This window comes from Schistocerca americana, chromosome 7, assembly GCF_021461395.2.
Source record: "Schistocerca americana isolate TAMUIC-IGC-003095 chromosome 7, iqSchAmer2.1, whole genome shotgun sequence".
NCBI lineage: Eukaryota > Metazoa > Arthropoda > Insecta > Orthoptera > Acrididae > Schistocerca > Schistocerca americana.
Window position 1 is genome coordinate 426,560,345 of NC_060125.1, and position 27,668 is coordinate 426,588,012.

Genomic DNA, 27,668 nt, shown 5'->3' on the forward strand with positions numbered 1-27,668 from the left:
TCTGGAAAATAGGGGGGATGTTAAAGGAATTGGAATCCTATTTCCATTAATTTTGTGACCACAACTGCTGAGGTGTGTGCTAGTGCATTTTCATGATGGAAAAGGACTTTTTTGCGGTACAATCGCCGGCGTTTTTCTTGCAACTCGGTTTTCAGATGGTCCAATAACAATGAATAATGTGCACCTGTAATAGTTTTACCCTTTTCCAGGTAGTCGATGAAGATTATCCCTTGCGCATCCCAAAAGGCACTCGCCATAACCTTTCCGGCTGAAGGAAAGGTCTTCGCCATTTTTGGTGCAGATTCTCCCTTGGTAACCCATTATTTAGACTTGTTTGGTCTCAAGAGTATAGTAATGTATCCATGTTTCATCCACAGTGATGAAATGACACTTGGAGACCTGCGGATTCTTCCTGAACAACTGCAAATCATCCTTGCAACGCTTCATACGATTCCGTTTTTGGCCAAGCTTGAGCAATCACGGAACCCATCTTGCGGATAACTTTCTCATGTCCAAATGTTTATGCAAAATATTATGTAACCATTCATTCGAGATTCTCACAGCACTAGCAATCTCACGCACCTTAACTCTTCTGTCTTCCATCACCATATCATGGATTTTATCTATGATTTCTGGAGTCATAACCTCCATAGGGCGTCCAGAACGTTGAGCATCTCTTGTGCTCATATGGCCACTCCGAAAATTTTGAAACCACTTATAAACTGTTCTAATCGAAGATGCAGAGTCACCGTAATGTTTATCAAGCTTCTCTTTAGTCTCCTGAGGCATTTTGCCTTTCATAAAGTAATGTTTAGTCATCACACGAAATTCTTTTTCGTCCATTTTTTGACAACACTCGACTTCACTGACTCACACAAATGCCTAACACAAAGAAATAGACCAATATGGCTGAAACTTGGTGTGTGTTCTTTCCAAAGATGCTACTAACTAAACATAAGGTGTCATCTCTTGGACTTTGCACGGACTTTTCAAACACCCCTTGTATGTTAGTGAAGGTCCACGCCAGCTGTCTGACACCTCTACATACAGTGAACTTCTCACCCCACCCAAACAATGCCTTTTACCTTCTTCCTAAGATTTATAAACCCAATCATCCTGGCCTTCCTAAAGTTGCTGGCTTCAGAACAACCACCGAATGTATATGTTCCGTAGTAAATCAACACCTGCAACCCATTGTACAAAGATTCCCCTCCTACATCAAAGATACCAACAATTTCCTAAATCGTCTGAAATCAGTGCCCATCCCACTCCCACCATACACCTTGCTTGTAACCATGGATGCCACCTCCCTCTATACCAACATCCTCCATGTACGTAGTCTGTCTGCCACTGAATGTTTCCTCAGTCAGGCTCCACTTGAATCCAAACTTATGACATTCCTCCTACTCACCTCATTCAACTTAATACTTACCAACAACTACTTCACCTTTGAGGGACGGACATACCAACAGATCGGAGGTAAGTCCATGGGAACCAGGATGGCTTCTTCCTGTGCCAACCTTTTCACAGGTCACTTGGAGTGGCTTTCCTGGGATGCGCAAGGGATAATCTTCATCAACTACCTGGAAAAGGGTAAAACTATTACAGGTGCACATTATTCATTGTTATTGGACCGTCTTCAACCCCTAGTTTTGTTTAGATACATTGATGACATCTTTACTATATGGACTCATGGTAAGGCTGATGTGCTAAAATTCCTCATCTCTAAATATCTTCTCCCAATTAAATTTCACATGGTCCTTTTCCATATCCCCTGCCACTTTCCTTGATGTTGATCTCATCCTCACAAAATGGCAACTACACACTTCCATACACATTAAATGGACCAACAAACAACAGTATTTACATTTTGACAGTTGTCATTCTTTCCATGTCAAAAGTTCCATCTCATGAAGCTTTGGCATCCAAGGCAAATGTATTTGTTCGGATACAGACTCTTTACAGCAAAACATCACTGTTCTCACTTCAGCCTTCACTGCATGTAATTACCACACCAGCCTAGTTAAAAAGCAGATTTCCCGGGCCATCACATCCAATCCTGGTACTGCTGATGCCTCCAAAACAGCTTCGGAGCACACCATTGATGACTCAGTATTATCATGGTCTGGAATGTGTTAATTAGCTACTATGGGAGGGCAATGACTTCCTAAAATCATGCCCTGAAATGAGATCCATTCTTTCAGATTTTGCCTGCTACACCTAGAATAGCTTTCCATCGCCCTCCTAATCTCTGCAATATTCCTGTCAGACCCTATGCTCCTTCTGCACCTGTCTTCATACCCTACGGCTCCTATCCCTGTGACCGTTCCTGCTGCAAGACGCCCTATGCGCCCTCCTACCACCAGCTGTAATAGCCCTGTAACTGACAAAACATATACTATCAAAGGGAGAGCCATCTGTGAAACGACATGTCATATACCAGCTGTTATGTAAACAATGTTCGGCCTGCTACATTGGCATGACTACCACCAAATTATCAATTAGGATGAATGGGCATAGGCAGAGGGTGTATATTGGCAAGTCATAATATCCTGATGCGGAGCATGCTCTACAACATGACATTTGTGACCTCGGCACCTGTTTCACCACACGCACCATTTGGATTCTTCTCCCAGATACAACTTTCTCAGAACTCCATGGATGGGAAATAGCACTACAAGAGGTCCTTGGTTCTCACCACTCATCGGGCCTTAATTTATGTTAATTTCTTCTGTCTCAGCATTTCTTCACTGTAACTAGTCTTTGCTTCACTCCATTTTAATTTTCTACATCTTTCATTGTCTTTCTGCCTACTTTTCACCATCCCCTTCCCACCTCTGTTATGTACAATGCACTTAGATTTTCACTCATATTAACTCATGCATGATGTCGAAGCAGTAATCTCTGTCTACATATTACTCTGTCTTCCACCTTTAAGCTCTCAGGTTTTCAAATCTCATCCAATGCAGTACCCAACAATCAGTCTTTCCTTCTCATCCCCTACGTTAAGTCCTCCATCACCAGTGGTTCTGGGCAACTTTCCCTCTCCATTTCTTTTCTTTCACCTCTCTTTCTTCCCCTTCAACCCTTCTGCCTGAAGAAGGAGCCACTGGCTCCCAAAGCTTGCCAATTATGACCGGCTTTTATGAGTGTTTTCTGCCATGCTTGGTGAGTAGATCTTCTATCTATCCAGTTTTAAGTAGTTAAATACTCCACTAGAACATACGAATATATGGGAATCATGGGGAAAGTACCCAGACAAATCTTCAGTAAATAATGCTAAGTTATTTCTATGAGAACAAAAGCATTATTGTATGTTTGTATATTGACTAATGAATGGAAACATTTCACTTAAAATTCTCTTGCACTTTCGCTCTTGAGGTAGCTATTTGAATTACATCACTAACTGTTTTTTTCTGTTCATTGAGCTTTTACTCAGACACTTGTACGTTTTGTTTGGTGAGATTACAAGACAAAAAGAAAAGATGTTATGTCTTGCTCTTGTTGCTGCAATAAAATGTCCTATGATCCCCACAAAACAGTCATTCAGCTCAGTAGTGTAACTTTCATGTCAGTTGGTTATCTACTGTCACAATAGGTAACAGAAATGAGTAGGACCTTTGTGACTAAATATATTAGATTTTGGGGAGGCAAAATTCCAGTACTGCTGATAGACAATACTAAAAGTTGAAGAAAAAAAATCCTAGTTTTCGGAACAGAAGAGAGATACACTGAGAAAGGTTTGAAAGGAAGAGCATGTCGTCAAATCCCCTAGTTCTCAAAGCTAGATTAAAGCTTTTTTGCCCCTATGTACGTGTCATCAGTACTGAGATTTTGCCTCCTGGAGGTAAACACTTGACAGCCATTCTATGATGTAATTTTATTTTACTCACATGAATTTCCTTTTTGTATATATTCTTTTCCCTAATTTAATAAGAAAAAACACTCAATTTTTGACAATGCAGTGTAATTAGATAAAAAAATCTACTACCCAAAAGGTGATAGAACACACACATAAAAGAAGGTTATAAGTAGGCAAGCTTTCGGAGCCAGCGGCTGCTTCTTCAGGCATAAGGATTGAAGGGGAATGAAGAGGGGTGAAGGAAAAGGACTGGAGAAGTCTAGGAAAAGGAGTAGATTTCAGGTAAGTCACCCAGAGCTGAAGGTCGGGGGGGGGGGGGGGGGTGACTTATGGGAAGGGATGAGAAGGAAAGACTGATTGTTGGGAACTGCACTGGATGAGATTTGAAAACCTGAGAGCTTAAAGGTGGAAGACAGGTTAATATGCAGGACAGTGATTGCTGCTAAAACATCATGTATGAGTTAAAAAGAGTGAAAAGCTAAGTGCTCTGTACATAACACAGGTGGGATGGGGGACAGTGAAAAATAGACAGGTAAGGAAATGAAAGATGTAGAAAACTAAAATGAAGTGAAGAAAGGAATAATTACATAGAAGAAATTAATGTAAATTAAATCCACGTGGTGGACGTGGGTGGCGAGAATCAAGGACATGTAGTGCTAGTTCTCACATGCAGAGTTCTGGGAAAATGCTGTCTGGGGGGAAGAAACCAGGTGACACATATGGTGAAAGAGGCACCGAGTTCATGACTGTCATGTTGTAGAGCATGACAGGTAGCTCTCCCTTTGATAGTATTTGTTTTGCCAGTTATGGGCTGGTATAGATATGGAGGAGGGTAAGTCTTGCAGTGGGGACAGTCACAGGGGTAGGAGACGCAGGGTAGGGAGATAGGTATAGAAGGAGCATAGGGTCTGATTAGAATATTACAGAGACTCGGAGGGTGATAAAAAACTATTCTATGTCCACCGAGTATAACCATTGTGGATGATGAACTGCGACTGTGATTTAAATTGGCGATTTATCTGATAATAGATATGCAACGAGTTGCCTTTTTATGATTTATTCAACCATGAACATGTTTTTGAGCCACTGCAGGCTCATCATGAGATGGAGGTGTTACAAGAACATTATGTTATGGACCAATTGTATCTAGATGCAGGGTAAAATGAAGTGTAGCTAAATACTGTGTATATTCATGTACATAGCTTAATAATGTATGTTATAAGAAGAAAGCTGATATGGATAACATAAGGCAGTGTACTCACCAGCACTACATCTAGCTACACTTGGTCCACAACATAATGTTCTTGTAACATCTCCATCTGATGATGACCCTGTAGTGGCTCGAAAAAATGTTCATGGTTGAATAAATCATAAAAAAGCGACAGGTTGCATATCTGTTACCAGATAAATCGCCAGTTTTGTAGGTGGGTAGGCAAAATCTCAGATAGAATGGATCTCATTTCTGGGCATGATTTTGCCATGGCCTTGTCAAAGTAGCAAATTAATACCTTCCATACCAGGACAATACTAAATGACAAGTGGTGTGCTCCGAAGTTGTTTTTGGGAGGATAGGCAGCACCAGAATTCGACATAACAGCCCAGGAAATCTGCTTTTGAACTAGGCCAGTGGGGTAATTACATCCAGTGAAGGGTAAGGTGAGAGTGATGGTGTATTGCTGTAGGAAGTCTGTATTGAACAAGTACATTTGCCTTGAATCACAAGGCTGTATGCGAGGGAACGTTTGACATGGAAAGGAAGACTACTGTCAGATTCTAAGTACTGTTGTTTGTTGTAGGCCAGCTACACACTTCTGTCCACTTTGAACCAATGTTTTTCTTAATTTGTATTTATTGACATTAGCTGAAGGGAAAATTATCTTCTGTCGAAGTGAACAAGTGACTGCTCAAACACATGTAAAAAAAGGAACTTAATTTAAAATTATTACATTATAGTTTTTGAATTATCTGTGTACATTTCAATCCAAGTGATGTTTTCCTTTTGCAGTCGTGAAAGAACCACCATTCACTGTCAAGGAATCTGGCTATGCAGGCTTTACACTGCCAATTGAGATTTATTTCAAGACCACTGAAGAGCCAAAAAAATTCCGGTATGAATATGATCTGCACCTTCAACCAGCAGGTCCTCCCATCCACAAGGTCTTGACACACCCATTCACATTTCCAAACCCTGGTGAAGAACTACGAAGGAGGCTTATAAAGGGTGGTGGTGTAAGTGTTATTAAGTGATTATTATGAGTTTCCAGGTCACATGTTATTGTAAAAATGACGTACTTTACAAATTAGAAAATTCTAGCTGTAATATACTTAATAGACTGAGTAAATCTGACAACTAATCGTATACTGGAGGCAGTGAGTAGTGAATACGCATTGAAACAAGTTTTTGTTACTTCTTGTAATGTATGGTGAATAATATCATAGTTGTGTCATCTAGAACCAAATACTGTTACCGAGAGGGATCCTTCATAAGATTCATTGATGACAGATATTTTGAATGTTATAAAGTTATGGAAACATTTTGGGAAGGGAAGCTCATAAGGAATTCGGGCTGCAAAATGTTTTTTACATTTACATTCAAAGATGGAACATGTAAAGAGAAACTGTTCATTTGTTTCTGTGTAACATTAAGTCTCCCTGCAATCATATCTTCACAATACCAATGCCAGTGGGTATGAAGGTACATGCAAAATATTCCCTGAGCTCTCTTTTAAGACTTAATTTTCTCTCCCCCACATATTCAGTGGCCATTTGTATTAATGTATACCACTTTAGAACTCGGCAGAATTTCAGTATTGTTTTCTTGTATGTCAGCAAACATGCAACCATTGGTGCTATTCTTATTCTTGCTCTCTCGTATTGGTGCAGCCTTTTGCAAACTAGCACAAAACTGAGTACCAGTTCAATAAATACTATTAAATACGCTTGTCGAAAGCTTGTTTACCCACAAGCATTTGTGTGAAATGACTAATTCCTGTGGTACTACACTTGTAAATGTATACAGATGCAGTATTTTTAACACTTTCAGTATGTCTGCTGTACGGTTTACTCCTAACATGGATAAATCAGACTGTACATGGAAACTTCTTTTTCTTTACCAGTTCCAATTAAACCTCTGTGTCATGTCGTCATGTTTTACGCCCTTCCTGGTAGCATTAACTGTTTCTTTGTGCACATATCAATCTTGATTTGAAGTTGATTTGTGATGTTTTATGACATTTTGAGTTCTCTATTAACCCCTTCCATTGTAGGGGCTTGTATTTGAGTTTTATTGTACACATTATATGAAGAACAACATTCCAAGAGTATTTCTCAAATTTCAAAATTTAAATATGATACGATGACTAAAGGGTTACCCATACCAATATTTTCTTATTTTTTATCATTTCAGTATGCTGCACTATTTTTCTGCATCCCTTATATTTCCTTACCACAACCACAGAACTATTAGAGAAGGTGCTCTATGACAGTATGCTCAAATTTCAGAATTTTGCTGATGCCTTTTACATTATTGTCACATTACTTTCTCTTTTTTGAGCAGTTTTTAGTGCTGTATCAATTTGGAGGAGTAGAGCAAGAGGAAGTATAGCAGCAGATGAATATGAACTCATATGTAATTGTACTGATGATTATCATCTGTACAGTTGTATATACTGCATCTTTGATATTTATAATCATAGAAGTGTAACATACAGGGTTTACTGTACATATTTTTGTTACGTGTAATATAGTTTTTTTGACGGTTTGTCGTTTGTATTCACTAACTTGGCTTTGTGACTGCTGACATACTCAGCAGCTGCAGGTAATATCTTTGTGTGTATTATAGTGTTACCTTTGTACATCATCAGAAACAGAATGCCTGGCCTCATCATCCATACACAATATTTAAAAACTGGTGTAGAACATGGCAGAAATATCATGAGAAAATACTAAAAAATAGAATTATTAAAATACAGTACATGGAACAGCTTAACATGTTTCATATAGGTATCAGCACAGATAAAAATGCTTGCAGTTGTTCAAACAAATTTCGGGGTTGCAGCCGGTCGTCGTTCAATTCCTCGCACAATATTTCAACTGGGCACCTGCCAGTTCATCTTCAGGTGAGTCGTCGCAGACTGGCGAAAACGTCCTCTGTTCCACAATATATAGCGCACTATAACTATTCTGTGCATGCGTCGAAAACTTGATAGATGAACCACACTGCCCGCCGGCAGTGCCCTTGCTGGTGGAATAGCGGCACTCAGTCGCCCTCTGCGTTGCGGAACAGAGGACGTTTTCACCAGTCTGCGATGGCTCACCTGAAGATGACTGGCAGGTGCCCAGTTGAAATATCGTGTGAGGAATTGAACGACGACCAGCTGCAGGCCCGAAATTTGTTTGAACAGACAATTCGCCAGGAAAATTTTAAAATTCACATGGTTTCAGTTGTCTAATGCAAATCTACATATTGAAACATTTTTGAAGCTTGAAGCTGCTTTATGTGTGTACACAACACCAGTGGTTGTGTTCTCCAAAGAATTCTCCCCAATCACTACTGTGGGGAAAAACTGTGAATGAACAGTGTCACATAATATTATCAGGCATCCAATTTACATGAGTAGATGTAGTGCAGATTGTGAATAATATAGTTCTTATTTATTTTTACATAATAGTTGCTGTTTTTTATGATACTGGCAAGTCATGGATGGAATATAAGTACTGGAAGTAATAAAAGTAATTACTGCCTGAGGTGTTGGGTTTTGAGTAGTCAGTAACTATGGAAACAAGACTGGAAAAGTTGCTAAGCTTTTAAATGATGCCCTCCATCAGAGTTCCCTAGTGTAAAACACACACACACACACACACACACACACACACACACATTCTACTAGTGCTACAGCTTGACAATGGCAGGAAGCGGGGAGGGGGGTGTTAGGTGGACTAGGTGATGGTAGGAAGGATGTGTGGAGGGAGCGATGCTGGGAAGACTGACAGATGGAAAGGATGGTAGCAAGCAGATAGGATAGCCACAGGCAGGGCAAATTTTATGTAGCATTAAATGAAGTAGAGGAATAAAGTGAGAGATGAAAATGGAACAGAAAAATAGAGAGACTGTGGGGAGGATTATGTGAATGTAATCTGGGTAAAGTGGGGATGTGGGTGGGTACAATAGTGGAGGTGTGTGTAGGACAGGGCCTAGAGGAGATTAAAGAGTAGGAAAAGTATGGATTGAACTAGGGGTGGCAGTCAATGCTGAAACAGCTGGTTTTCGATTGTACAATTTTTTTCATATCCAATCTAATCCGACTTTTGAAACCGCTCAAAATAACTGGTTTCTGAAATAACCAATTTTCAATTTTTTATTGCTATTATTTCCAATAATTAAATGTTGACTTCAAACAAAGACTGAAAAATTCTAGGACTCTCACAGATTCTTGCATTATCATTTCAACATATGTAGAATAAAAATATCAGATAAAATAGGTAAACAAAATAAAACTTTGTCTATCGTTTGATGCTTTTCTCGAGAAATTATGAGAGGTTGAAAACTACAAAAAAATCACCAGTATTCTCTTATTGATTCTAATATTTGTGTAACTCTGTTTTTATTTATTTATTTATATATTATCTTTTTTTGCATATAGTCACCAACTGGTGACTTTTGCAAACGTTATAGCATTTTTATACAATTTTTGTACAAACAGTACGACAGTACAATTCTCAATCATGTTATGATTGAGAATTGTACCACTGTTTGGGGATTAGTGATAGTGCTAAAGGATGAAAACTTAGGTTGAAGAACATTTTTTGAAGTTGTCAGCTTCCAAAGGCTAAAAGGAGGTAAGGGCATACTATGTAGATGCTGGTAACACATCAGCTACGTACTATTTTTATTATAAAGTATGAATGACTTATTGTCTCAGTAATGATAGACTAGGTGTGCACACGTGTTGTCTAATAGGCCATGCCACACAGCAGCAGTTGTACAAATTCTTATATCCTGTGCTTGTTGCTCATTTCTAACTGTCAAAATTTTTATTGAAATAGCACTGATTGCTTTTCCTATTTTGAATAATAAGCCAATATTTCAAAGGAATGGAAATTTTAGAAATAAACATTACTCATTTAAAAAAACTGCAGTGCCATTATTGTAGCAAATTGATTTACTGATTTTTTATCTAGTTATTAGTAAAAACAAAAAATATCTGTCCCAACTGAGACCAGACAAATACTGAAATAATTGAAAGAGGCTAGGTGGCGAACTCTGCTCTTCTCCATAGTGTGACAGTGGCCATCTAATCTGCTTGACAATTTGCTAATATCCTCTCTGAGTTACAACAGAGCTAGTTTGTGGTGTGTCTGCCTACACTGCTTCATCTGCTTCTGATATGATATACTTGTGACAGGACTGTAATATAATGCTTTGGGTGGGTGAGTAGGACAAGTCTTGCACTGAGCCTTCTACAGGTGGATGGGGTGAGAGTAGTCAGACTGTATTCCAAGTATGCTGTAACTTTAGCACAACCTTCTAAGCAGGTGTTATAATCAACCACATGTCAACCCCAATGAGTGGTCACCGCCAAACTGTGACGTAGAGTAGAGTTACCAACCTAGTGACTGAACACAGCACCAAGCTGGCTGCTAACTAACCCATGTTATCTGAATTGTCAGCTCCCCGTCCTTCCCCCTGCTCCTCCCCCCCCTTCCACTCACCCCCAGAGAAAGCATCTCTGAATGATGTAGATGAGATTTGCCCTTACAACTTGTCTTTTGATCCTGCAGTCCTCTCAGCCTCAGTATCTGCTAGCCCCTGTCCCACACTCATACCCAATGTCCACCTCTGTCCCATGCACCCACTTAACTCATTCTACACTCACACCCTCTTCCTTGTGGTCTTCTTCTCCTTCTGTTCCGTCTTTCCCCCCAGTCCATTCCTTTACCTCTCTGTGCATTTTGTGCAAATCTTCTTAGTTTTGCCAGAGGAATATCACTGGTGCCTTGTTCCTATATCATTTGCATGCTGGTCTGCCTCCCAACTGTCAGCCATCCATCCATCCATCCAACCCCATCTTCTTTTCGACTCACCCCAACCAACATAACACTTCACCACAGTCAGCTAGAATAGCTTTAAAAGTCTTCTGTGCTTGCAAATTATGTAAAATAACCTGTATAGTTCCAAGACTGTACAGCTAAAATTTGCTGGAGTGAAGAGTGCTCACTGGTCAGGGATTCGGGCATTTGATTGTGAAACAAAGCATAAGAGACATTTAATCTTGGCATATATTACAAGTCCAAATAATTTTCATCTCACTTTTTTTTCCAAAAATGAACTTAATGTTCAACATCATAATCTTTAGTCCGAAGACTAGTTTGATATAGCTCTCCACACTAGCTTGTCAGCACAAGCCTCTTCTCTGCATAACTACTTCCACTTACACTCACTTAAACCTGCATATTGAACTCAAACCTTCCTCTCCCTGTACAATTTTTACCTCCAACACATCTCTCCAGTACCAAATCGACAATTCCTTGAGTCTCAGGATGTGCTCTGTTAACAACCAATCCTTTCTTTTAGTCAAGTGTGCTATAAATTTCTTTTCTTCCCAGTTTGATTCAGTACCTTCTCATAGTTCCGATCAGTCCATCTAATCCTCAGCATTCTTTTGTGGTACCACATTTTGAAAGCTTCTATTCTCTTGTCTGTACTGTTTATTGTTCTTATTCCACTTCTGAACAAGGCTTGCCCCAGCAAATTCCTACAGATAATACTCCTAAGCATTTACATTTTTATTTGGTATTACCAGCTTACCCTTACCCAGAAATGCTTTCCTTATTATTGCCAGCCTGCATTTCACATCCTCTCTATTTCAGCCATCATCAGTTATTTTGCTGCCTGGATTACTCGTAGTGTCTCCGTACCTAATCAGCATTAACTCATGTAATTTGACTACATTGCCTTACCCTTGTTTTATTTTTGTTGATGTTCATCTTGTAATCTCCTTTTTTAATAAATTATCAATTCGATTCAACTGATCTTCCAAGTCCTTTACCATCATTGACAAAATTACAGTGTCATTGACAAGTCTTGAAGGTTTTATTTATTCTTCCTGATTTTTAATTCCTTTTCCAAATTTCTCATTTGTTTCCTTTACTGCTTGCTCATTGTACAGTCAAATAACATCAGGGATGGGATAAAACCTTATGTCACTCTCTTCTCACCTAATTTCATATTCATGTTGTAAAACAGATTTTGTTGTCTGTCTCAATTGCTTTTATTTCCTTCTCAATATGACCAGTTTCACTGCACCTGAACCATCCTCAAGCCTACATCTATGTCTCAGTTTGTAATCCGAAAGTCACAATACAGTGCATGGCGGAGGGTGTCTTTTACTATTTCAGGTTATTCTCTTTCCCATTCTATACGTAAATGGACTGAGGGAAAAATGACTTCTGTATCTCTCTATATGATCCCTAATTTCTCTTCTCTTGTCTTTGTGGTCCTTATGTATGTTGGCAGCAGTAGAGTCATTCTGCAATTATCCGCAAATGCTGATTTCTCAGTAGTCCAGTATTGAGTCGTGTCCAGAGTTCCTTTCTTGTCTAGCCACAAATCAATGAGGTTGCTTCTGTAGGGACAGTTTTAACAGGCCAGGAGGTGTTCCATGTCTTGCACAGCACCACAGTCTCACTTAGCGTCATCCGTGTTATGGTTCAAATGGCTCTGAGCACTATGGGACTTAACTTCTGAGGTCATCAGTCGCCTAGAACTTAGAACTACTTAAACCTAACTAACCTAGGGACATCACACACGTCCATGTCCGAGGCAGGATTCGAACCTGCGACCGTAGTGGCCGCCCGCTTCCAGACTGTAGCGGCTAGAACCACTCAGCCACCTCTGCTGGTGTCATCCATGTTATCATGGGTCCAATTGGTAATGTTTGTTTTCACTGGGGCCACTCCTGTTCATACGCGGTTCAGGGTCCTACAAGTTTTCCAGTTTGTGTGAAACTTCCAGTCACTACCAGTGCTGGTGGATAGTCAGGTGGTTGTTCTTCATTGACCTTGTTTTAGAACCTTTTTTGGGATCTCAGTCGCCCAGGCTCATATTCTGTGCCAGAGAGAGGATGTTGATGATTGGTGGTTTGTCTGGGCCTCTCTCTGAATTCCTGAGATGTTCTTCAAGAGCTGGGACTCGCAGGACTAGCAAATCTGTAAAGCTTTGCTAGGGCCTTGGGTTTCATACACACTGTTGTGATTTGACATGTTTCATTAAGGCTCATGTCGACCTTCTTCGCGTGGGTGGATCTCGTCGCCATACCGGACAGGTGTATTCAACTGTAGAGAACATAGTGCTTGGGAGGTTGTTCTCAGGATAATAGGTTTTGCTCCCTATTTGCTGTGACGACTTCCCCCAAAATATTGTTTCTTAAGGCCACATTCTGATGGATCTTTTCACAGTGGGGTTTATATGTCAGGGATCTATCCAACATCACATCCAGATAGGTTGGTTTATCTGTGTGTTCCAGTGTGATATTATTCCAGAAAAGACTGAGCTTTCACTTTGCTTGCCAAGATTGAAGGTGGAAAGCGCTTATTTAAGTTTTCGAAGGATTCGGTTTAAGGAAGTTAAAAAAGCGTCTTCATGATACTCACATGTTGAACGGTTTTACCTGTAACAAATCTAGCAGTATCCTCTGAGTTGCTTCAGTGTTTTCCTTTAATGTGACCTGGTTTGGATCCCAAACATTTGTGGAGTGCTCAGAAATAAGTAATACTAGTTTTCTAAATGCTGTCCCCTTAATAGATGACCTACACTTTCCTAGATTTCTCCCAATAAACCCAAGTCAACTATTTGCTTTCCATTTTGTCAGTCTCACATGCTCATTTGATTTCATATCATTTTACAACTTTATGCATTGTTATTTAACTGATGTGAGTGCGTCAAGCAGCACACCACGAATATTGTATTCCTATTCAATCAGACTGAATAAGATTTTTCTACGTGTAAAGCAAGCTGCAAGTCACCTCACCAAATATAAATTCTATCTATATCATCTTCGTGCAGTCGCTCAACAACACTTTCTCGCACACTCCAGTATCATCAACAATCTTTACAGATTCCTGTTCACCTTATTCCTCAAATATTTATGTACATAAAAAACATGAGTGGTCCTATCATAGTTCCCTGGGGCATTCCTGTTGATGTTCTTGTCACTGTCCAGGACAACATACTTACCTAAGAACTCTTCAAGCTATTCATATATCTGAGAACATATTCCATATGGTTGGATGTTCGTTAACAGTCAGCACTATTGCATGTGTCAATGCTTTCTGGCAATCGAGGAATATGGGATCTGCTGTTGGCCTTTATCCATGGTTTTCAGGCTACTGTACGAGGAAAAGTCAAGCTAAGTTTCACATAAGCATGCTTTCTTAAGCTGTGCTGATTTACAGAGAGAAGTTTCTCTTTCTCAAGGGAATTTATTATATTTGAACTTTAAATGTGCTCAAGAATTGTATATCAAACCAATGTTAGGGACATTGGGCTATAATTTTATACATCCATTATTTTACCCTTCTTATATACAGGAGTCACCTACACTTTTTCCAGTCACTTGGGACTTAGTGGTTGACAAGAGATTCTTAATGAATGCAAGCTAAGTAAGGAGTTAACGCCAAAAGGTACTATGTGTAAAACAGATTGGACTCCATTGGGACCTGACAACTTGTTTGTTTCCAACTCTCAATTGCTTCTCCACCCCAGGATGCCTATTACTATGTCCCCCATATAGGAGACTATGCAAAGATACAAAACTCTCTACAATGCTCCCTTGTGAATGCATATTGAATGTGGTACATTTTGTCTATTGATAAAAATTAAATGAGTAACCATAATATACTGTATGATATGCAACACTGCTATTATATCAGATCTAAAATCAAATGTACCAGAATGTGTATGATTGCATCGGTTACCAGAGTAACCTATCCAAATTACGAGGGTCAGTCAGAAAGTAATGTCTCCAGTTTTTTTGTTTATGTTTTACAAGGAGAGAAAATCCCATACACATAAGATAACCACTCCAAAGTTCACAATTAATTTGTCACCATATCTGTCAGCACTTTTTTCCACTTTGAAACAAGGGCTTGTATAACTGTGCAGTAAGTGTCATTAGTCCTACTCCTCAGCCACTGGTGCACAAAACTTTTCGAGGTCTCTAAATCTTCAGAGTGATACCCCCAATGAACATCTTGGATTGGGATGAACAGATGAAAGTCTGTTGTTGCTAGGTCAGGGCAAGACTTCCCAGCCAGTTTTTTCAATATGCTAGTGGTGTAATGAGAATGGTGTGGGGTCTTGCATTGTCAGGCAAAAGAAGAACATTTTCCATAATTTTTGGTGGGTGAAAGCTATGAAGACATGCTTTCAAGTGCTTGAGGTTTTTCATGTAGTGGGTAGTATATTGTGTATCCTGTTGCACTGCTGTCACTTGTCAGCCACTCTATGTTGCATCAGCCAAATGTGTTCATTCTTCAGCTTTTCTACAGTGATGAACTGACTGTCTAATGCTGCTGATGTCCACGGTAGCATTTCCATGCACCTTCTTCAGCCTTTCTTGAATGTGATGGGGCAGTTCATCTTCTGCAGTATGGAATTCAGTCATAAAATGCTGTCTTATATAGTACACACAGAATAACATGCCTGGTAGATGTGCAGTCGGCAGGGCACGTATAGGGAAAGTGGTAGTGGTGGCAGTTACGGGCAGGTGCTGTAGGGAAAATGCCAAGTGCTGGAAGGGGAGTGCCATTCTAAACTGCTAAACTGAAGCCCTTTTGTAAATATTAAGTGGAGCCCCTCCATGCCCACACTTGCATGTTGACCATTGAAAAAAGATCTACTGTCGTATCTGTTTTGGTTAGTATCTAAAAAGAAACCGCTGAAAGTGCAACAAAAACAACGAGTTATTTTCACCTGACTTGTTAACATTTGTAACTTTCAGAGAAGCGTTTTGCCAAAACACAGTGGAATTTATACAATGTCACCTCCCCACAGACCATGGATCTTGCCATTGGTTGGGAGGCTTGCGTGCCTCAGCAACACATATAGCCATACCGTAGGTGCAACCACAATAGAGGGGCATCTGTTGAGAGGCCAGACAAAATGTGGTTCCTGAAGAGGGGCAGGAACCTTTTCAGTAGTTGTAGGGGCAATAGTCTGATTGACTGATCTGGCCTTGTAACATCAACCAAAGCGGCCTTTCTGTGCTGGTACTGTGAACGACTGAAAGCAAGGAGAAACTAAAGCTATAATTTTCCCCGAGAGCACACAGCTTTACAGTGTGGTTAAATGATGATAGTGTCTTGGCTAAAATATTGCGGAGGTAAAATAGTCCCCCATTCGGATCTTTGGGCAGGGACTACTCAGGAGGTCATCGTTATAGGAGAAACAAAATTGGATTTCTAAGGATCGCAGTGCGGAGTGTCAGATCCCTTAACCAGACAGGTACATTAGAAAATTTAAAAAGGGAAATGGATAGGTTAAAATTAGATATTATGGGAATTAGTGAAGTTCGGTGGAAGGAGGAACAAGATTTCTGGTCAGTTGAATACAGGGCTATAAATACAAAATCAAATATGGGTAAATGAAGGAGTAGGTTTATAATGAATTAAAAGAAATAGGAAAGTGGATAAGCTACTACAAACAGCATACTGAATGCATTACTGTAGCCTAGATAGACAAAAAGCCCATGCCTACCACAGTAGTACAAATATATATGCCAACTAGCTCCGCAGATTCTGAAGAGATTGAAGAAATGTATGATGCAATAAAAGAAATTATTAAGATAGTTAAGGGAAATGAAAATTTAATAGCCATGTTGGACTGGAATCCAATAGAAGGAAAAGGAAGAGAAGTAAAAGTAGTAGGTGAATATGGACAGGGGGTAAGGAATGAAAGAGGAAGCCACCTGATAGAATTTTGCACAGAGCACAACTTAATCATAGCTAACATTTCATTTAAGAATCATGAAAGAATGTTGTATATGTCGAGGAGGCCTGGAGACACTGTAAAGTTTCAGATAGATTGTACAGGGTGTACATAGAGTCCAAGAACACTTTCAGTTATTTATTGCACAAGAACCAAACATTGTACAGATATCATATCATCTGTTTAATAAGTCATGGTTGCAAAATACTAACACGAATTCTTTACAAATGAATGGAAAAACTGGTAGAAGCAGACCTCGGGAAACAGCAGTTTGGATTCTGTAGAAATGACGAAACACGCAAGGCAACACTGACCCTACGACTTATCTTAGAAGATACGTTAAGAAAGGGCAAACATATGTTTCTAGCATTTGTAGACTTAGGTAAAGCTTTTGACAATGTTGACTGGAATACTCTCTTTCAAATTCTAAAGGTGGTAGGTGCAAAGTACAGGGAGTGAAAGGCTGTTTACAATTTGTACAGGAACCAGATGGCAGTTACAACAGTCGAGGGGCAAGAAAGGGAAGCAGTGATTGATAAAGGAGTGAGACAGGGTTGTAGCCTATCCCCAATGTTATTCAATCTATATTTTGAGCAAGTAGTAAAGGAAACAAAAGAAAAATTGGGAGTAGGAATTAAAATCCACGAAGAAGAAATAAAAACTTTGAGGTTTTCCAGTGACATTGTAATTCAGTCAGTGAAAGGAGGATATAAAATGAACATCAACAAAAGCAAAACAAGGATAATGGAATGTAGTTGAATGAAATCTGGTGATGCTGAGAGAATTAGATTAGGAAATGTGACACATGAAGTAGTAGATGAGTTTTGCTATTTGGGGAACAAAATTACTGATTATGTTCGAAGTAGAGAGGATATAAAATGTAGACTGGCTATGGCAAGGAAAGCGTTTTTGAAGAAGAGAAATTTGTTAACACCGAGTATAGATTTAAGTGTCAGGAAGTCTTTTCTGAAAGTATTTTTATGGAGTGTAGCCATGTATGGAAGTGAAACATGGACAACACATGATTTAGCCAAGAACTGAATAGAAGCTTTCCATATATGGTGCTACAGAAGAATGTTGAAGATTAGATGGGTAGATCATGTAACTAATGAGGAGATACTGAGTAGAATGCGGGGGAGAAGAGGAATTTGTGGCACAACTTGTCTAGAAGGAGGGATCAGTTGGTAGGAGTCATTCTGAGGCAGCAAGGGATCACCAATTTAGTATTGTAGGGAAGCTTGGAGGGTAAAACTCATAAAGGAAGACCAAGAGATGAATACACTAAGCAGATTCAAAAGGATGTAGGTTGCAGTAATTACTCAGACATGAAGAGGCTTGCACAGGATAGAGTAGCATGGAGGGCTACATCAAACCAGTCTCTGGACTGAAGACCACAACAACAACAACACCTCACTAACATGCTGTGCAGATGCAGTTGTGATAAGTGAGAAACTCAGGACTAGTAAGGAAAATAGCTTATGAAAAAGCACATCCTTGGTTTAAAAAATAAATAAATAAATAAAATAAACTTGTAATGTCCTCACTTATGCTGTTCCAAATCTCACTACATTTCTTGTTTCACCAGTTATGGCCTGTAAAAATTATATTTGTTCATCAAAAAAGTCTGTAGTTAGTTTGATTAACACAGTCGATAATGAAGTTTTGCATATAATCCAATGGCAAAATACTCTCCTGTTTCCATGCTGTTGTTTGCCAAAATCCTATTTTGATATCTCAAATAGTTTATTAAATATGAGGGATGTTGTGGATATTTCATTCTAGTTTTATCACAGGCCCACGCAATCAGAAATGAGTGTGCTACATCAGATTGGTTTTCTCAAGTTTGGTGACAGTGACCTCCATCCAAGTCTAAAGAAAAATTCAAGATGTTATATAAATTTCATGCACAGCAATGTTTTATGTAATATACACTACATGCAAAATTATAGCAACCCCTGTGTTTCATTGCAAACTTTTTTGAATTTCGCACAGTGTCTTACTTAAATTGAAAAATATCATGAGAACTATGACCATTAATGAAATGATGGGTGCGCCATTGTGGAGCTGCGCTATAAAGATACTAGTAATGCAATAATGAATTTTTTTACGTTATAGTTTCTGTAAAATTGTTCATGAAAGATATAGGTCATGCATGTCAATTCTGTTGTTGCTGACCAGTTGAAAGCAGTCAAATGATGTTGGCCTCCCCTTCTAAACAAACGAATGAACTCATCAAGTGCTTCCGACAAAAATTGGTTACTGCACATCTACCACCATATCCAATGCAGACTCTACATACATCAGTGTGAGCCATTTTCTAATCTTATACAATGCTACCATCTATTGATGTAGAATGTTGTTACTGGAGTGGGCTGCAGAAGGTGGTTTATGGAAGTGTGCAAAATTCTTGATAAGTGCATTACCAAATAAATGAAAGGTGAAAAAAGTAGGAGGCATTTCTTTCTTTCTAGGTCTTATATCAGCAAAAATTTACATGCTACCTCATAGGATGAAATAGTGGCCTTGTAGAATCTACATTTATACGAAATAGAGGCTGGGGAAAAAAATGATGGGTGGGAATACTTGACTTTCAGCCGCACAGGATATTGTTGTAATGCAATGCCTTAAGTTTAAAATTTGTGCCAGACCAGGACTCAAAGCCAGCACAAGTTTTTAACTTTCACCACAATGCTCCGTGTGGCTGGAAATCATGAATTCCTACCCACCCTTTCCCTTTCTTTCCCTGTCCTCTATTTCATATAAATATATGCACCAGACACATCATCATAAGTGGTGTCTGTTCTGTCAGACATATCTGAAAGAAAAGACACCACTCAAATACATACATAAAATCTACATTGTACTTATAGCACACAAGTCAACTACCAGCAGGTGGCACCTGGTACTTGTGCCACATATGAATAAAAACTAAATTTATAAAATTAATAGATCATATTTTTTCTTTGTTGATAATTCTGTTCTTGGGAAATCTTTATTACAGTGTGTGGTTTGTTAGGAATAAAAACGTTATAAAAAGTCACAAAAATATGTAATTCGATTGGCACAGTTGGAATAATATCAGTGTTGCATATCGTAGAGTATATGTTCATCAGTTATTGTATTTTTATCTATTAATCTGAGAATGTTTTGGGTGAACGAAAATCACTAATTTCAATAAGAAAATTAAAACAACCTTGACAGACAAAACAATCTGTTTTTCTGGAAGAAGGAGTTGAGCATTGTACTCAGCCTGCTCCTACCCCCTCTAATAGCATGACATGCACTTTGCACACTCATGTGCAGTATCTCATTCCCTCCTGTGCTTTGTTATTCTCTGAAAAAGAATGTAAGTTCAACAGTTTTTGACTCCTTCTTATGTATAGTGAATGGTTCTCTTAACTCATTCTGTTCCAAAGACCTACAAAAGTCAAGTTTTAGTAATGAAATTCCTGATTGCTATTTTTAAAATGGCATACTGAGGTTGCTTCACGTTCCTGCTGCTGTATAATGCAGTGGTTGTGCCCTGCAATTGATGCACACTTCATCTTGAGCATCTTTTGTTATTTATTTAGTATTCACAGCTATAGTAGAGAAATCGACTTGCAACTCTCCCCCTGCCACTTCATTCAGCAGTTGTTATTGTACATAAGTGTTATTTATTTGTAACAATGTTTAAATTTTCGCTTTTAAATCTCCCAAAGAAAGCATGTGTTGACAGATACGAAAATTACCGAACTATCAGTTTAATAAATCACAGCTGCAGAATACTAACGTGAATTCCTTACAGACGAATGGAAAAACTGATAGAAGCCAACCTCGGGGAAGATCAGTTTGGATTCCGTAGAAATGTTCTAACACGTGAGGCAGTACTGACCCTACGACTTATCTTAGAAGAAAGATTAAGGAAAGGCAAACCTACGTTTCTAGCATTTGTAGACTTAGAGAAAGCTTTTGACAATGTTGACTGGAATACTCTCTTTCAAGTTCTGAAGGTGGCAGGAGTAAAATACATGGAGCAAAAGTCTATTTACAATTTGTACAGAAACCAGATGGCAGTTATAAGAGTCGAGGGACATGAAAGGGAAGCAGTGGTTAGGAAGGGAGTGAGACAGGGTTGTAGCCTCTCCCCAATGCTATTCAATCTGTATATTGAGCAAGCAGTAAAGGAAACGAAAGAAAAGTTCAGAGTAAGTATTAAAATCCATGGAGAAGAAATAAAAACTTTTGAGGTTCGCCAATGACATTGTGATTCTGTCAGAGACAGCAAAGGACTTGGAAGAGCAGTTGAACAGAATGGACAATGTCTTGAAAGGAGGGTATAAGATGAACATCAACAAAAGCAAAATGAGGATAATGGAACGTAGTCAAATTAAGTCGGGTGATGCTGAGGGAATTAGATTAGGAAATGAGACACTTAAAGTACTAAAGGAGTTTTGCTATTTGGGGAGCAAAATAACTGATGATGGTCGAAGTAGAGAAGATATAAAATGTAGACTGGCAATCGCAAGGAAAGCGTTTCTGAAGAAGAGAAATTTGTTAACATCGAATATCGATTTAAGTGTCAGGAAGTCGTTTCTGAAAGTATTTGTATGGAGTGTAGCCATGTATGGATGTGAAACATGGACGATAAATAGTGTAGACAAGAAGAGAATAGAAGCTTTCGAAATGTGGTGCTACAGAAGAATGCTAAAGATTAGATGGGTAGATCACATAACTAATGAGGAGGTATTGAATAGAATTGGGGAGAAGAGGAGTTTTTGGCACAACTTGACCAGAAGAAGGGATCGGTTGGTAGGACATGTTTTGAGGCATCAAGGGATCAGCAATTTAGTACTGGAGGGCAGCATGGAGGGTAAAAATTGTAGAGGGAGACCAAGAGATGAATACACTAAGCAGATTCAGAAGGATGTAGGCTGCAGCAGGTACTGGGAAATGAAGAGGCTTGCGCTGGATAGAGTAGCATGGATAGCTGCATCAAACCAGTCTCAGGACTGAAGACCACAACAACAACATAGACATTTTTGCTTAAGAAAATGGGAACATTGGAATTTAATGTATCACAGAAATTAAAATGGGGAAGTGATAGTTTAAGTTGAACTTGGTAAAAGAAAAGAGAAAAAATTCTTAATAGGATAGTACTAATTTAAAAATTTCTCTCTTGGTTAACAGACATTTGAATTCAGGGTGTTTTGTACCTGCTGTCTCTAGTGTTGTATGGGAACCAATGCCCTGTAGGCAAGCTGCAGTTACCACGTGATGCTCAACCCTGTTCTTCAGACAGTTTGCCAGAATGAACTTGATAAGTTTGAAGTTGCCTTGGAAAGAAAGCTGAGAAAATCATTGCGCCATGTAGCACTTCAGAGTGGTGTGTAATTAGTATCAGCTCTCACAGCTGTGCTATCAGCAAAAACACTCCGTAATACTGTCATAGACACATTGGTGTGCATGGAATAAATCCAGGTCTTTTCGTTAGCTGTTAGTTCCTTGAAATATGGTTGCAGTATATTGTTTACATACCTTTCAGCAGGTATGGTTTGATGGAAAAAACCTGTCTAATTATTTGTCTTGCTATGACTGTGCACTGCACTCATGTTTTTACATCATGCAGAGGCTCTTGGTGCAACTGATAAGGATTTTCTAAAACTTTTTAAAAAAATTATAAAAAATGTTAACTCTCTTCATCGTAGAAAACACATTACTTTACATTTGACTGTTAGTTTTGGTTGCTAAACAACAATGTTCAGATCATTGAGAGTAACAAGAAACAGAAAATTGTCCTAGGTTAAACTGACTTCAACAATCTTCAAAAACATACATTATTTTGGAGTAATGAACATTAAATGCTGTAACGTATCACCCGTGGTCAAGTCTGTCTGCCCACATTGTAGGTCCGAACGGCATCATCTAATAAAATATCTCAGCAATATAAAAATAAATGGAAAATACGTATCAGGTCAATATGAATAATAAACAATTTCATTATATTGTAGAAAAAAGCAAAAAGAAATAATAAAAACATATCATACTCACTGATAAGCCGGATTAAAAACTGTTGGCTATATCTGAAGCTGCAGAGTGTAATTGTGAATCTTTGAGGAAAACGGAACATAATCTTTTCTTAAAAATGAAGGCACTAGAACAAATTAAAAGCATAAATTAATTTAAAAACAAATGAACACGAGAAATGTAAAATATAAAGAAACATACTGTGCTTATTAAGAAGTATGTCTGAGTGTAATTTTTGCCAATTTTTTAACGGTGTCACAAGCACAAACAGAATTTAGTGTTCTAATGATTTCAAATGGTAATAGACTTGATCAAGTTTTTGTACTTTTGTATTTAACATTTTCAATATTTACAAGTAGAAATGGGTATGTGTATGCTTTGTACTCTGATACATTTCTCAGCAAGCATGGTATGTTTTCTTATATTTTACATTTCACGTATCCGTCTGTTTTTAAATTAAGTAATCTTTTTAAGCTGGTCTGTTGCCCTTATTTCTGATGAAGGAATATGCTTTGCTTTCCTCATAGGTTCAGTATTGGACTTTGTAACTTTGTTGGTATAACTAACAGTGTATTGAAATCTGGCTCATTAGTGAGCATGGTATGTTTTTACTATTTATATTCCAACAAAGTCTTAAAATTTTTCATTGTTCACATTGATGTGATAGGTATTTTGCATTTATTCACATCGTGGCAAGTTATACTACCAGATACCAGCATTCTACCCTACGGTTTCCGTAGAGGGTTGTTACCATAAGTGATATCTTATTACTGTTAACTTTTCATTACTTTGAAATAATTTCTTGAAGATTGTTAAAGTCAGTTTAACATAAGGCAGTTTTCTGTTTCGCATTACTTTTATGTATACGAAGATAGTTGTTGGGAACCGAAACTAGTAGTGAATTGGAAAATAATGTATTTTTTGTGATCAAGACAATTTAATGGTATTTTTTTAATTATTTTAAAAATACATAAGAACACTTATCTTGATAACTTGAAAAATATCAGCTCTTACTAACTCTAACATTGACAATATTACAAAAAGGATTGGATGCTACTCATCATATGTTGGAGATTTTGAGTCGCAGACAGGCGTGATAAAAAGATTGCTAAACAAGTGAATTTTGAGGTTCTTCTAAAGTAGACAACACACACACACACACACACACGTGCAAAATAAAAACAAAGATGCTGTAACTTACCAAACGAAAGCGTTGGTATGTTGATAGGAGATATATCGTGGTATATGTGCCGATGGATATGTGTGTGTGTGTGTGTGTGTGTGTGTGTGTGTGTGTGCGAGTCGAAAGCGTTGGTATGTTGATAGGAGATATATCGTGGTATATGTGCCGATGGATATGTGTGTGTGTGTGCGAGTGTATGCCTGTCCCTTTTTCCCCCTAAGGTAAGTCTTTCCGTTCCCGGGACTGGAATGACTCCTTACCCTCTCCCTTAAAACCCACATCCTTTTGTCTTTCCCTCTCCTTCCCTCTTTCCCGATGAAGCAACCGTGGGTTGCGAAAGCTTGATATTTGTGTGTGTGTGTGTGTGTGTGTGTGTGTGTGTGTGACGTACCAAACGAAAGTGCTGGCAGGTCGATAGACACACAAACATACACACAAAATTCAAGCTTTCGCAACCAACGGTTGCTTCGTTAGGAAAGAGGGAAGACGAAGCAACCGTTGGTTGGGATAGCTTGAATTTTGTGTGTATGTTTGTGTGTCTATCGACCTGCCAGCACTTTCGTTTGGTAAGTCACATCATCTTTGTTATCCACATGCCCGCTGCCTCTGAAATGCCTGACATCTTATAGAAAACACAAAGAAACCTGTTATTTCTGATCTAGAAAAGACACTCAGTGTGATGCGGTGGAGTCAGGTCAAAATAATGGGGAGAACTGTCCAGATATTGGAGTGTCCGAAATAATGTTGGTGTCTTAGTGGCTAAGTGAGTTATCTGACAAGCTGGAATGGTGTCACATAACAGCAGTATTTGGTTTAACCTATGCTTCAAGCTTTTTCTTTTAAATAATTTCTGTCAAACTATAAACCTAATTGAGCAAAGAGATCAGAGATCGTATTCAGGTATTTTGGCCATCTAAAGGGTACAACATGTAGTATCATCAACAAGTACTTCGTCCAAGACTTTCATTTTTATTCATTTTCATCCTGGAAAGAACAAAGTTTAATAAGTGCTCAATAAATTCCTTTCTTTTATGGCAGCTGGAATGGCCTACCAAAAGTTTTCTCGGGCCCTCAGGGCGGGATCTTACCAATTCCCTCATATAATCCATTTCATTTCAACACATATGTTTTTGGTAAGAATGGGATCTGAGGTGGAAGTAAACCATTCAAGGACAACTTACTATAGTTGTGTATTTCAAACCATGTTTGTTCCAATATTGAAATTTTTGTGGAACATTGGTTCTGCTTGAAACATGCTACTTCCTCAGGATATAAATCTTTCACTGATGAGTATGTTAAGCAACAACAACTAGACAACTATTTGCTGCAGAAAATACTGGTTCATTGAAAAATTATTAAATTTTGCAGTTTTGATTGAGATTGTTGTTTACCATAGAGTGTCTGCTTTTTGTAGACCAAAAACATTGGAAAATCATGTCCATCAACTGAGGAAACACTGTAATTCATTAATTCTTTCATTCATGTGTCCCATTATTTTGTAACAATTATTGCATACCACATCTTCATGTTATTACTATGATCACGTTGTTACTCTCACAAAAATGTACTGTTTGGATGGATTATGTGATCAGTGCATTCCATGCTACAAATTTGTTCCATAAAAAGGTCCCGCATTCCAAGATAACATTACTCTCAAAGTCACATTGGTAGCTTTCTTCTGGTTGGACAAATATACAGATGGAATTGGAAAGCTCACAAGTCTACTTCCTTTCCAATCATTGCACATGAACATCGTCAAGCTTTTGTGGTTGGTTTTGGAGTAGGAAACCCAACACAGGTTTCCTCTTCCATTTCCACCAAGAGAACAAAGTGTTACACTGTATAACAAATGCTTAAAAGTAGCTTTGGAAACAATTCACAAATTTTATATATGCATTTGAAAGGTAATTGCAGTAGACACTAGGCTAAAAGTGATCCAGAATTCATTCATGTATTCTATTATTTTAGTGACCACCTGTTTTTAACATTCTAAATACCGTCTTTCATTCTACTTTTCTTGTTACGTAACTGATTTGAAGTATGTCTTGAATTGGCAAATGCTAAAGCAGCTGAAAAATACAGAGTGAACGTGTACATAAATCATAGCACACTCTACATGTCTCCTCTGTAGCATGGCAGCAGATGTCCATTAGAAATAAAACCGAGATTAAAGATGCACATTATTAAACTACCTGTAAATGTGAATATGTTAAGTTGGACATAAGTTATTGCATTTCACTTACATTACTTATGATGTTTTGAAAAACCAGGAAACTATCCAGATGTAGAATTTTATATTTTGAAGAAGGAAAAATTGCCATTGAATGTATTGTTAAGAAATTGGCATATCCAGGTGATAGTAAGAATATTTTTACATGCATTTTAAAACCAGTATTCAGTTTCTATATATTTGTATTCTGCTGGTACTCAAGCTAGAGCCCATCGTCCAAAACTGCAGACAAAAATAGACTTTCCTTATTATCTGAGTATTGGCAGGTGCTGTTCAAGATGCAGGGTGCCGAATATACTAAAATTTATAGTCTTTCAAGTGAGAAAAATATTTAAAGAAGAAAGGACACTATCTCTAGTTTGATGAAACTCAGTATTTATGGGTGGCTACTGGGTGTTTTGTTTGAGCTATTAACAAGATAGATGTATTGTTGTGAAAGTCTGTTTTTAATGTGAAGCATTCATGCCATTAATCATATTCTGCATAGGGTATAATTATGTGAGAGCTAAATTTTATCATATTACGTAACTGTCTGCTGCTGAACAGTAATAAAACTTCAGATATTTTCAGTCTTTCCCTCTTCAATTAAACAAGCAAACAATTAGCTTTTTTTGTTAATTGTTCCAGAAGACTCAAGAGTAGTTGATTTTTAGAGACTTGCAAGTCCTTTAATATCTTGCAAAAGTCACATATAGTAATCATTATTTTTTGGTTTGATGTAGTAATAAGAAGACAAAGAACTTAGTGCTGCTTTTTGGTGCATCCAATACTTAATGCAAATGTGACATAACAGCACTTAAAATGATATGCAAATGTGTCATAACAGCACTTAGAATAATTTTGATTAAGATTTTTCAAGTCTTCTTATCTTAATTTGAAACAGATATATTTTCTGTTTTAATTTGAAACCCATCACTTTTGTCTCATGCCTCTAATCCTTGCACCTGGTCAGAAGGATTAATCTGAGATAGGAAGTAGAGATACAACTGATGGTTGCAGGTAGGTGTAGGGACGGAGCCTGGATCCCAATTAGAAAAACTTCCTGCCTGTGGAGGGGACGAACAGTCCTCTGCAGCCCCTTCATTAGGCAGCAAATCCAAGCTTGGATGGGATGCAACAAAGAAGCACAAGGTTAAAGTAAGTTACTCTGTCACATCTTATGTGTAAAGCATTGTGTGTAAGTGTGCAAACATAATTCATCCAGAGCTCATTAATAAAACTTAATGAATTTAGCATGTTTCCAGCAGTTATGAGTTGTGCACTACGTAGCATTAAGTGTTTTCTGCTTGGAGGTAATACCTTCAGTTGAAGGCTTGTTTATGAGGCCAACAGAAATGCTTATGGATTTGCTCCCTTTGGCAATACATTTTTTTACCTCATTCCATTCTTACCTATTCTGCAT

At 38.3% G+C, this 27,668-nt stretch overlaps 1 protein-coding gene across 2 annotated transcripts in view; it reads left to right on the forward strand.

Moving 5' to 3' along the window:
- Positions 1-27,668, forward strand: part of LOC124622239 (protein AF-9) — a 108,889-nt gene that overhangs the window by 22,736 nt on the left and 58,485 nt on the right. Inside the window, exons 3-4 of one of the 2 annotated variants that reach the window (XM_047147892.1) lie at positions 5,868-6,091; positions 27,266-27,403. In XM_047147892.1, the coding sequence (XP_047003848.1) occupies positions 5,868-6,091; positions 27,266-27,403 (362 nt within the window). The remainder of the gene's footprint in view (positions 1-5,867; positions 6,092-27,265; positions 27,404-27,668) is intronic. The other variant, XM_047147893.1, reaches the window with a different exon arrangement.